The 12,930-nt window shown below is 46.1% G+C and overlaps 2 protein-coding genes across 4 annotated transcripts in view; one reads left to right on the top strand and one right to left on the bottom strand.

Moving 5' to 3' along the window:
• LOC119176529 (uncharacterized) overlaps positions 1-9,114 on the bottom strand; it is a 61,430-nt gene extending 52,316 nt beyond the window's left edge. Inside the window, exon 1 of one of the 2 annotated variants that reach the window (XM_075877827.1) lies at positions 8,912-9,114. In XM_075877827.1, the coding sequence (XP_075733942.1) occupies positions 8,912-8,956 (45 nt within the window). In that variant the 5' untranslated portion in view covers positions 8,957-9,114. The remainder of the gene's footprint in view (positions 1-8,911) is intronic. The other variant, XM_037427871.2, reaches the window with a different exon arrangement.
• Positions 6,371-12,930, top strand: part of LOC119176528 (uncharacterized) — a 63,672-nt gene continuing 57,112 nt past the window's right edge. For both annotated transcript variants that reach the window (XM_037427866.2, XM_037427865.2), the window contains exon 1: positions 6,371-6,541. In XM_037427866.2, the coding sequence (XP_037283763.1) occupies positions 6,517-6,541 (25 nt within the window). In that variant the 5' untranslated portion in view covers positions 6,371-6,516. The remainder of the gene's footprint in view (positions 6,542-12,930) is intronic.

The raw sequence follows: 12,930 nt of genomic DNA, 5'->3' as shown, positions 1-12,930 counted from the left end.
TTATTGCATTTTGGCGTGTATGCTTCTAACGCCTGCGGGGAATTTGTACAGCCTCAGAAATGACTATTGCTAACAATTTAAACCGATTAACAAGTGAAGAGAGCCCAGCATCCATATGCAAGATCCCGGTTGTCACAAAGTGCGGAAGACCTAAGTATGATCTTAAAGCTTGTCTCTCGAGTACTGTAAGAGGCTGAAGCTTACACGTAGGAGCTCCAGCGATAAGGTGCACCCGAATTCGAGCACTGGGCGAACGTACATGCAGGTCGAGCGTCTTATTTACTTCCTCGCTTCTGCTTTGCCTTTCGCGGGATTTCCTCACCCTTGACCACGCTGAATGTTTTCGGTGCGTCTTCTCCTCCTCTTTGTTTCTGTTTATGCAAATCATATTATTATTATTATTATTATTATTATTATTATTATTATTATTATTATTATTATTATTATTATTATTATTATTATTATTATTATTATTATTATTATTATTTCAAGCTGTGGGGTCGTCGAAAACGCCTCCGGTTTCTGTGCACTCCAGTAGGCAGGCTTGGAGGAAATACGGCCTGCTACCGAATCGACCAGGGATGATGACCATAGATCCTTCAATCTGTGACATCACCCACAGGCGACCAGTTCGCCTGTGTTCATTGGGCGAATTTTTTTTCTTCACTAAGGTGCCAATGTGCACATGTAATCTCTAGCGTATCTGATAGAAAGAATTCGGTTAAGGTCAAACAAACGATGTGCTCATCCTGGTTGATACAGAGCACACTAGACAACGACGAAGAATAAGAAACACAGGTGCCCATTGCGGATTAGAAGAATCACTGACTCTCTAGCACGAGCGGCATTGAATGGTCCAATACTACCGGTCCTTCCCGTTGTGGCCACAATAACTGCGACAAGATACAGAAAACTTTCGCTTCGTGCAGACGCTATGGAAGCAATAACGTCAACACCAGAGTTTACTCCCTTAAGGTTTACGTGGAAAATCCATTGGTGTCCTACACTGAGACAGTTGGAAGTCATAATAACCAGATTTCGATGTCTTGTCCCCCCGTTAAATTTCTATTGAGAAAAGGCTGGTTTGGCGATATCACCGCGATGCACCCGTTTTATGTATAATCAGAAACAATAGAGCGCTACTTTTTGTCATGTCGTCGAAGTCATAATAACCAGATTTCGATGTCTTGTCCCCCCGTTAAATTTCTATTGAGAAAAAGGCGAGACAGTTGGAAGTCATAATAACCAGATTTCGATGTCTTGTCCCCCCGTTAAATTTCTATTGAGAAAAGGCTGGTTTGGCGATATCACCGCGATGCACCCGTTTTATGTATAATCAGAAACAATAGAGCGCTATTTTTTGTCATGTCGTCGAAGTCATAATAACCAGATTTCGATGTCTTGTCCCCCCGTTAAATTTCTATTGAGAAAAGGCTGGTTTGGCGATATCACCGCGATGCAACCGTTTTATGTATAATCAGAAACAACAGAGCGCTATTTTTTGTCATGTCGTCGAAGTCATAATAACCAGATTTCGATGTCTTGTCCCCCCGTTAAATTTCTATTGAGAAAAGGCTGGTTTGGCGATATCACCGCGATGCAACCGTTTTATGTATAATCAGAAACAACAGAGCGCTATTTTTTGTCATGTCGTCGAAGTCATAATAACCAGATTTCGATGTCTTGTCCCCCCGTTAAATTTCTATTGAGAAAAGGCTGGTTTGGCGATATCACCGCGATGCAACCGTTTTATGTATAATCAGAAACAACAGAGCGCTATTTTTTGTCATGTCGTCGAAGTCATAATAACCAGATTTCGATGTCTTGTCCCCCCGTTAAATTTCTATTGAGAAAAGGCTGGTTTGGCGATATCACCGCGATGCACCCGTTTTATGTATAATCAGAAACAATAGAGCGCTACTTTTTGTCATGTCGTCGAAGTCATAATAACCAGATTTCGATGTCTTGTCCCCCCGTTAAATTTCTATTGAGAAAAGGCTGGTTTGGCGATATCACCGCGATGCAACCGTTTTATGTATAATCAGAAACAACAGAGCGCTATTTTTTGTCATGTCGTCGAAGTCATAATAACCAGATTTCGATGTCTTGTCCCCCCGTTAAATTTCTATTGAGAAAAGGCTGGTTTGGCGATATCACCGCGATGCAACCGTTTTATGTATAATCAGAAACAATAGAGCGCTATTTTTTGTCATGTCGTCGATACAGATTGCTAAGAAAAAGACATTTAGTAATCCCATTTGCTAGCCTGGGGCTGAACTTCACAATAGAGAATATACTTTCCTTCGGTGCTTCGTATCTGGGCTTCAGCCCCCAAAACGTTTTTGATGCAGTTTGTAATTACCTTAATGAAACTAAAAGAATTAAGCTTTTAATTGCGTGAGCTTTATTCTTGCAGGAATAATTCAACATAAACATGAGTTTTGTTTAACTACGCAAATTCTTGTCCAAGATAACGAATGCATTGTCTGATATGAACGAGTGACGAACAAAAAATTATTGCACTCCTTCCATTCTACCTAGGATGTATTTTCTTTTTTTGGGGGGGGGGGGGATGGTATAAACTCTCACTGAATTAAGTAATCAATTCTTGGCCGATCTCCTTGAGTGGGTATGAGCCATGACTGTAGATTTATTATCATCATCAACAGGTGGCGAGAGAAGGCAGGCTTCGTAGCCAGTAGGGTGATGATGATGCGCCAACCAAGGCTCATACCCACTCGGGGCGATTGGCCACGAATCGGTTGTATGAATTTTTAGGCATTTCAAGTATTAAATAATCCTAACAAAAAGGGGTAAAACGTAATTACAAACAAAAATAGTGCGATAATTATTATTTCCACTCCAACTAGACAGTATAATTGTTACAAGCCGCCACTCTAGCGTCGCCAGCGCGAAGTCGGCGACGGGAATGACAGCAGGTTGGTTCGTTCCGTACGCAAGCAGAGACAGTGAAGAGATCAGAGACGTGAGAAAACAAAACAACTTTACTCTAGTGATATTGCAGCACACGGGATCTAATACAACACTTCAATACAACTAACAAAATACATCAACACTTGATACAACTAAAAAATATATACAACCAAAACAATAAACCAGCTTACGAGAGAGAACTATTACAAGCTACACAAACTAACAACAATAGAACTACGGAGTAGAAAGTTCGAAGATATGAACAGGTGAAGGCATACGTGTGATGACCGGCAGCGTTGCGTCCCCGACGATCGGATGCGAGAAGTCGAAGAGAGTTCTGGCACGACTGCGATGTCGGCGGTGTTGCAACGCTGGTGGCTCCGGGAGGCTAGTGCTTGCAGGTGACTTCGAGCAGGTTGAGCTAACTCGAGGCGAAGTCCCGATGTCTACGTTGCAGACGTTAATATCGCGTCACAACTTGACGAACGGCTAAGTTTAGGTGGCCAGCCGATACAGAGCCACACTTAAAAACTTCTAGAAGAGATGCTTGTTGATCTGTTTCTACACCATGTTGGTCAGCGACTAGTCTGCCTAGCAGGGCAAATCCTGCGCTTAAATCCCCCTCGTGTCTCCTCGCTCTCTTCCTTGGGGACAAGAGACCTCTACATGGGTCCAATCATGCGCGTTTAATTGATGGGAAACTCCGCCCCAAAAATATTTTGACCCCACCCCTTTTTAATTGGGAGAGGGCCCTCAACTAGCGAGAGTGACAACCTGTCGGGTTGTTGTCATACGGCTTGGCCACCAGAGCGTTTCCCACGCTTTTCCCCGTGGGAACGGTCAAACGTTTGACTCTCAGCCGGTGTGTCTCGTAGTCTAATCCTTGTTCGGGGTATACCGCGGCCTTCTACGACCTTGCAGACGCCGCCACAGTTACAAAAGGATTAACCGTCGGCGGCGACGTTCTAAGAAGAGCACCCCATTTTGCACTTCTCGGTTCCCTTTCATGCGCCGCCGTTTCTCACGGCCCGTTATTTGCCGTGACGCGGTGTCGCCAAAAATGGCCGTCCGTGACAATAATCTATATCCTGCATATAAACTACCGTCGTATCAAACAAATTTGAAGTATATGTTTTGAATTTCCTCTCTAATGCTATAATATTAGCCCGTGTTTTTTTATTATTCTTTGTCTTCCTCTCGTGTGCGCTGGACCAACCAAGATGAACCCACACCAACTCGTTCAAGCGTCCATTCCTATACAAACAATCATTCTCAAGCAATTTGATTACCTTTGTAAAACACCCATCGAGAGTGTCAGTTCATTGATTTAAATGTCAATTTGAAAGGAATCAATTAAAAGTCACTAAAGGTCATTAAAATTCTTGCAAAGCAACGTTTCCTCCACAGTTAAACTGTCAAACAAGAACAAATACATAAACTTCGCCCCACAGTCAACGACGAGATGCTATCACAACCTAAATTTGAGGCCTCACTACGCTCGAACTAATATGTTCCAAGTTCAGTTTTTTCCCCGTTCCATTGAAGACTGTAATCCATTACCTGATTCTCTTCTTTCATGCCCATCGCAGAGTATTGTAGCCGAAATCCATAACATTTATCTGTGAAATAAGCTGATCTGTGTGCAAATGCTATTTCTTTGTTCCTTTTTTCCATGTTCTTATATTTTTGCCTAAATGTTCACATGATGTTATTACGTTGCCTGTTTGTGCTCATAGTTTTTATTTATATCTTTGTGTATCTTTGTATACCCACTCCTGTCATAGCGCCATCAGCGCTGCAGTATGTGTAAGTAAATAAATAAATAAATCTGTTAAAAATTTTACACAACCATTTTTGTATTATATACGCAAGCAAAATTGGAAAGTTTCAAGGAGGCCTTGGCTGTTCTCATCATATCTGTTATATTACAATACTATTTTTCATGATGCCGCGTTGATGACTACTGAGTTGGCTACAAGCTTGTTATTTTTAATCCAACTTTTCATAGCGGTAAATAACTTAGCTCGCAGTTGTTTAGGAGGTTGGATGTAGCACGGCCTACTAATAAACATTTTCGAGCTTTGTGCGTCAAGAAAAAGAAAAGGGGTCATGTTGTGATCGGGTTTCCTTAACTTGTCTGAGGTGCATGCACTTCCGTGTTCTCTATCAGCATGCTTGTGCTACTCATAACGAGTGCCACTTCCTCAGGTGGTTGTAACTGTAACGTTGAAGAACGCAAAATTCCACATCCAAGAATTGCAGTGTACAGCTTATTCACCAGTAGAGTTATGGACATTGTTTTGTATTATAAGGCAATGCTGTGGAGTTGGGTTCGGCAACATTTCCATCGAAATTAGGAGCTGCCGGCCCATAAATCTTTTTATGCGTAATTTCCACGATTGCCTTCTCAAAGAAGTAAGCAATAGGGCTTCGAATGTGACAAAGACAAATAGAGTGCCATAAAGATAGTGCACTATTTAAAGACCAAAAGTTGCTCGTCACACACCACTGGAGCTGTAGTATGTGATCCCATACTGATGTTTGTGCGAATTTATAGTTGATAGACAGTTTATGCTACGCAGCAATCGTTCAACAGTTTTATGGAGCTTTAATTGCCGGAACACGCTACTCAAAGAGACATTCTACCGACTACAAATGGTTAGTTGAAGTCACGGCGCCCGTTCGTAAGGCAACTGTTTTATAAGATGTGTGCAAGATACATTGTGGAAGTGTATTCGGTCAGATCAGTTAGCGCTGGTTAAGCCATTATCGTCTTGAGAAGCGTTGACTGTGGGGCCAGCTGGTGCATCACTGTGAAGTAGTTCAGCAAAAAAAAAAAAAAATGGGGGGAGGAACAGTGGACATGGAAATAAAACGTTGCAGACATTACAGAGTCTCTGCTATATACAACGTTTAGTTCCTGCACTGTTTTTTTTTTCTCGCATCAGCTCCAGATATTATTTTAATTTTCTTGGTATAATAATTATGCGCCCACAGAGTCGATCACATCTCACCGTAGTTCGTTCAGTGACGAGAAAAATTGAACTGGTATAAGATGAGCCTTACGGCCTTCCGCCTCTCTGACCTTTGAAGTGGAAGGCTGTAAGGCACGTGAAACGCTGATGCCTTCGGGCTTCCCCTCGCGTTGAAACTTCCAAAGCCCCAAGCGTTTCGCTACTAATGACGCTGTTGCGAAAACTCGGACCGAGAAGGAAGTGAGCGGCAGCAGTCAAAGCGTAGGCACAGCAGTCGAGTGGGCGCGGTTCAAGCCGAGGGCGACAGCGGCCGCGGCTGCTGCTCGCTTGCACACCACCGGACGGCGGCCCTACCTCGGAGGATGGAGTGTGCCGTCCCTGCGCCCATTGGCTGGCGAGGCTTTCGCCTTGCGGCCTCACCAGCCGAGGGAAGGGGGACGAGAGCGGCGGCAAGCGGTGGCTCCTTCATTGAGTGCCTTGCGGAAAAGAAAGAAAAGTGTACTACAGCAGGCCAGTTCTGCGGGCGACCATGTCTTCTCGCTTGCCGGCACTGTCGACGTTCGGGGCTTGGCTGTGATGCTCCGGCGCTTTTTTCCAACGCGGCACCATGGGCAAGATGCAGAGCAAGCACGGTGAGTGTATTGAACCGCTTGCTAGTTTTGTTGCAGACGAGTGCCGCGGCGGCGATACGCTACCGCGGTGCGCGCTGTTGCTCTCACAGGGACGCCGCCGTTGCTCTTTTCATCTGGCCGCCGCCGTGATGGAACTTCGCTCGCTTCCTTGGTGCGCAGCCGCCGTCCACGGTCACGACCGCGCTGCATTATGAATAATCTGCATGCGTCACTGCACTGATGTAACGGTAGATTGCCGCACCGTGCATATGTTTTCTGTCGGGGAAAAGGGACACTTTTGGTATAGATGCAGGTGAGCCGATGAAGCGCCCAAGCCATTGCACGAATCGTCGAGAACGGCACGAAGTTCGACAGCGTGTGTATACTCAACGCGCGGTGTTTATGTGTGCGCTTTGCGAAACTTGAAACCCAAGCGATGAAGAGGGCAGTACGCTATAAACGAGAGACGACACCCGTCCGTTGCAGTCCGCGGAAATCCACTGCGAAGTGTTTTAACGTAATTTCTTACCGCGCGGGTTTTACGAACAGCTCTGACCTGGACAGTTGAATGAAAGATGAGCCACCTTACTTTCCTCGCACGAGCCGCAGGTGCGGGGCAAACAAGGCTAGTGTTCGGCATCTCTCGGCATAATGAGCGGCCTGCCGTCGTTTAGGCGGGAGATCATTTAACAGAACCTCACAGATTCCCGAGCTGCGATTCCACTAAGTTGGTGCCATCCATCACCAACGGCGAAAGCAGAAGGGTCGCGGAGGGCGCCGTGGATTCCGAGCGCATCGATACATCTTGTGTCGTCACCCTGGCAGGCGGCGTGCTCTCTTCAGTTGGCCCTGTTTGCTTGCGCCAGGGAAGCGCCCTTCGCGGCTTCAATGGGGAGGCCGCCTCCTTCTAGACGCTTTATGCCAGCTTCATTTTAGTTTAATATTTATTTTCTGGTCTGCCTGTGTGTGTTGGCGGTCGTTCAATTTAGGAGCCCGGTTTTAGGTGCCTGTTTTGTAACTGTTTGATGTCTTCCGCAGGGTATTCTTTCTGGCTGCGTTCTCCCGTGCTTTCATGTTCGCAACCTGCGTACACCTTTAGCTGCTGTGTTGTCGCTAATATAGGTGCTTATAACTGTGAACTTAGATGATGCGTGTCACTGCCATGCAGCCCGATGGGGGCGAAGTGAAGCGTAGATACTATATATCTGGTTCAAATGAGACCTGTGGTAGAAAGTAAAGATTTGTAGCGCTGTATCGCATCTGGTAGCGCAATGCATCTGTAATGAAGAAAGTGGGAGCGCAGCTTCCACCGGCGGCATTTTTTTTTTCTCGAGCACATTTCCTTTTAGTTTAGCATTTCTTCAATTCAGTTAAAGAGACCTGGTAACTTCCGTGTTCTCGTGATTACTCATAGTGTGAAGGCGTACTGTGCAAAATTTTTGCAGAGGGGTCATCTGAGCAGTCTTCCGAAAGTTTTATAGAATGGGTAACAATGCCTTGAGTTTCTTGGGCGCGCACGCTATTTTTCGAAGGAAGCGTGCGTACCCATCAGACGTGCGCTTGAGACATGCGCGTTGGCGATATGCTTTAGCGATTGCGTACGCAAAGCCTTGGACGTGTTGTTCTAAAACTACATTATTTAATAGCCTTGTCGCACTGCATGCGAGTCTTTTATTTTTCGGGAGCTTCGCGCAAAACAAGCTCAACATTCATACTGGTTGTGTGACTTCCCATATCGACTTGAGGAAAAAAAAAAAAAACATGAACATGAACTGAACTTTTATTTTCTTATCTATACATGGTACAGATAACAGGAACACAGACAAAAAGCCACATAACGGCTCGACGAGGTGTGTGTCCCATTTCTTTTGTCAACAAACAGTGGATCAGAATTTGCGCGGTGTTCATCGGGTTATGTGTATGAGCACGTCACCGTATATATAAGGCATCGTGAATCAGCATCGTTGATGCTTATCAGAATTAGGTTAGCATGATTGAGCAAACTTGTTTAAAGTCAATTGTGTGCAAAACCCATCGGTCACTGACAGTTTTTTTTAGAGACATGGTAAATGGTTGTACACGTAATGTGAAATTATTGGCATTACGTTAGAAGGCAAAAAAATATATTGACACTCGTCTCAACGCTTAGTGAGCTTGACGAAAGCGCAGGGAGCTTGTTAAATGCAATATTTAGAGCTGGATATATGTATATAAGTTTTTTAAAAAATAACAGCTACGAGCGGCTATCCTGGCTACTGAGTCTGAAGTTTGCGTTAAACATCCCACCTCTAATGATTCAACGAAAACGTTCATTATTCTCGAAGAAGGTAAAGTTGGAACGCGTTAAATGCGTCTGCAGTAAAAAGGAGTCGCTTGCCATTCGTTGCGAACCTTTTGTGCGGCTATCCAGGCCAGGGCACAAGAGAACGGCGACATCGCAGATGAAAGCTTCCGAAGCGGCCGATTGCGTGTGACTGGTCGAGCATCGCGCGGCGCTGCACGTGCCGCAGCGGCTTCTACGATGCGAGGAGAGGGAAAGCAGAAAAACAGCCAACGCGGCTGGGCCCCTTTAATCAGGGCCGCCGTGACGTCGGAACGGGGGCCTCCGACTGGCGATACCGGCCGGCACTCCCGTCAGCTTTTCTCCCTCTCCCCACTAGTGGTGGGCCGAAGCAGCAGCGCAGTTTTGAGAATTCTGCTGCCGCGCTAGGGACAATTTATTCTCTCGTTCCGCACTGCCGAACTTCGAAAAAGAGTAATAAACGAGAAGGGTTTTGCTGAGCTACGGGCGTTATATGCGACAGCCTCGACTGGGAATCCGACGTGCGACCCGGGGTTCAGCTGCAAAGCTTTGTTCACAGGAAGAGGGGAATCCTTGACAAAGCACCTATTTCGTGTTTCATTTCAGGTCAGCAGCTGCACGAAGGCGCGCATGTAGATGCGGATCTATGTTCGTAATAGATGGAGCTGAAAAATAACTCGGGAAATCGTGGGCGTGCAGTTCGAGTTGCACTTGAAAATGTGCTTTTTTAACCGACACCATGGAAACGCAAGGCAGAACAAAAATCATATGTAGCAGGATGTGACTCAACTTTCGAAACCGCTGCCCGCGCTGACTGGATCTGTCATTGTGCTTCGTAGTGGAGCGCCTTTAGCATTTCTGGCATAACGCTTCCCAGTAGTATTCGCTAGTCCCACGGTTGTAGCCCCGGGCATGCTACCTATTTAGTCAAGGGGGCTTGCACACGACAGCATCCGTCCGTCGCGAAATGGCAAGAACATGTATACTTTTCAGACACCTTGTCCGGCCACCATGCCGTGTCACGAACATCGTGCCCTCTTACATTCAAGTCCTTCTTTGTGCCTGGCTTTGTATCGAACCCCCCCCCCCCCCCCACACACACACATGTGAAAAAAAAAGGCAGAAAGAACGCATGTGCACGTTAAAGCCACGTTGTCACACACACGCGCGCGAGTGTCATACAATGTGGCTTCAACGTACACTAGTGTCCTTTCTGCCCCCCCCCCCCCCCCACTTTTTTTTTCAACGCTACGCTGAACGTGCTCGTTTATATAAGGCATTTATAGCTTCAACAGAAAAAAATATCAAAATGTACTCGTATTCGAGATGTGCTATATCTATATAGTGAATCAGCGGAACAGCGACCTCCGCACCTGTGGGACGTTTGTCGGCGTACGTCAAGCTCGGCATGCACGGCGGCGGCAAGCATAGCGGTATTTGTGCGTCGGCGCTTTTGACTGTCCGCAGCCTCCACGAACGACGTGCGGAGAATGTGTCCTCATTACTTCGTGAGACGACGCGTCCTACGTTGTATACCCTCCTGGCGCGAGTTTGTCGCTCACTCGGTCACGCCAGGTGTGCTCATCCCACCCACCGCCATTTTGCAACACAAAGTGCGGCGTAAACATGACGGGAGAGTGGCGCCGCTTCTTCGCAAAGAAATCGCGGTCGTCCTCGAGACGGTTCTGCTACTCAGCCTAGGGCACTTATTCGTAGATCTCTTTCGCAAGTGCCGCCTAGAATGGCCTTCGATTGAGCGATTCTCTCTTTATCGCGTCGATCACGAGTGGCAGGCGGGCGAGAACGCTGAGAAAACGATATATGTTACTTATTAGCAAGTTTCGCGAACATCTTCTCCTCTATCTTTGTTTTCTTTAAACGATTCACATTCAGTCTTTCTCATCATTCGTTACAGGTGATAATGATGCCACGCTGATAAAAACCACTCTGCCTTAAGTGAGTGTGCAGTAAATCTGACCGTTATGGCCCCTGCTCAACATCGAGCGCATAATGAACTTACTGTGGAACTTTTACTACAGGCTTCGTTCATCATGTTCCTGTAGTTACACGCCAGGGTCCGTGCTCCTTCAGACGTTTTCCTTCCAACAAAATGGAAACGTGCACGCTAAGAAATTTTTTTCGTATTGCGACGAATACTTGCGTCATGTAATACTTTGTGTGCAACTTTAGTGCACATGTATGCGTGAGGCGTCTGATACGTGGAATTGGGAGCAGTGTTTCCGGCTATCCATAATCACGTGTACAAATAGATTACGGTCGATCGTGGCATTAGCCGAGATCACCTTCAAGAGACGGTGGCAGTGTGTTCACTGGAGTACCTAGAAAGAGAGAGAAGGGGAAGCATTTATTGGTTCCACAGGAAATCAGGACCTATTTCAAGCCTCCTGGTCAAACCGACAACAGTTTTTCACTTGGGGATTTATGCACCACTTCTCCCTCTACCTTCCGGGACATGCTATAGTTGTTTGGAAAGTGTATACGAGGTCTGCGATGTGCTTTAATTGGAAAACTGTCAAGAACTCCGATAACTTCTCAGTTAAAAACTTTCTGGGGCTTGAAATCGATCACTATGCGATCAATATGCGTTGACAGATAATCGCCAGCTTTTTATGGAGCAGCTGTTTGCGATATTCCTAATTTATTGCCAAAAAGCAGAGTTTATTGGGCTCTTGAAGCAACGCGCAGACGTGTATCGCTTCGTATTGTACCGCGGTATCTTTGCCCCCAGCGTTATCTCCTTATTGTCAAGACTGTATACGCGCAGATAGAAACCTAGGGCGCAGTTAAATACTTTTGCTCTGGGACCACTGAAGTGTCTGATGTCTTCTACAAGCTGCTTTGCATGCTTAATGGCCATGATTAATTGTCTGCGCTGTGCAATAGCTTCGTACAACGAGCAATAACACGGTGTAGATGGTGATTTGATTTCCTGGGCATGAGTATTATACCTATCTACACCGAAGTTATATATGGTCGTGTTGCACGCTTCTCTTTAGTTTAATTTGACATGTCCTGTCACATAGTTCGATCACCTTGAGGAAGGAGTAACGAAGGGCCTCAGCAAAACAGCAAATGTTTTTTTTGCTTGTTTGTCTGTTAGGTTATATAATTATATAACTTCAACGTGCACTGTCACACACACACACACACACACACACACACACACACACACACACACACACACACACACACACACACACACACACAAACACGCGCGCGCGCGCGTGGTGTTTCAAGCAATGTGTTTAGTATTACATACCCGTGTCACACGAGTGTAATACGTATAGACGGGTATACGGATAAAGACTAAAACGTCTTTTAAAGGGTCCCTGAAGCGGTTTTTTCACATTCCGTTTTTGATTAGACCACTACGCGTGAGCGAATCATTGGCCGCAGAGTGCAATCGAAACACCCATTATTAACGGAGCTAAGAGTACTAAAAAAGTGCCCTCCTCCTCCGCTACACCTTTCTCCCTCAACTCTTCATTCGAGTGCTCGGGGCCAAGTTCCGCCTTCACGATGTGGCGTGAGAGTGCATACGCGTAAATCCTGCCGCCTATCCGATACCGGCAGCATGTGCTGCGCGTTCCACAGCCACTCAGATCAGCTGGAAACGATGACGTCAGTGGGGCAGAGCGCGTCACTTGGTGTATGGGCGGTTGAAAATGCGTTTGGCCGAGTCGCAGCGATCTGGAGCGATTCGCAGCTTTCAAGCGTTGTGACAAATTACACAGTTTACGCAGGGAGCTCAAATCGGTCTCTAAATTACCCTTGGGACTTGGTCTACCGACCCAATGTATTTGTGAAAAATCGTCGAGAGCGTTTCAGGGTCCGTTTAAGCAAAAAGAATTTATCCGAAAAGGAGTTCCACCCGCAGACGCACGACAGAGAGCGACCTATTTTTGCAGAAGCGGTATTTTCTGGAAACAGCGTTTGACGAACTCTTTCAGGGCGGTGAAAGAGTATAGCCTCGAAACCAGTGGGTGCCAGCGATTTCCAATAGGGCAGTGCCCATGCAGACCCGACCGCGTATTTGTGTTTGTTTGTGTTGCGGGTGAGCGTCAAGAGCCAGCAAATAAATGGTCTA

This window comes from Rhipicephalus microplus, chromosome X (assembly GCF_043290135.1).
Source record: "Rhipicephalus microplus isolate Deutch F79 chromosome X, USDA_Rmic, whole genome shotgun sequence".
NCBI classification, from domain to species: Eukaryota; Metazoa; Arthropoda; class Arachnida; order Ixodida; family Ixodidae; genus Rhipicephalus; species Rhipicephalus microplus.
The sequence above is the reverse complement of the archived record's forward strand: the minus strand, read 5'-3'. Positions and strand labels throughout refer to the sequence as shown.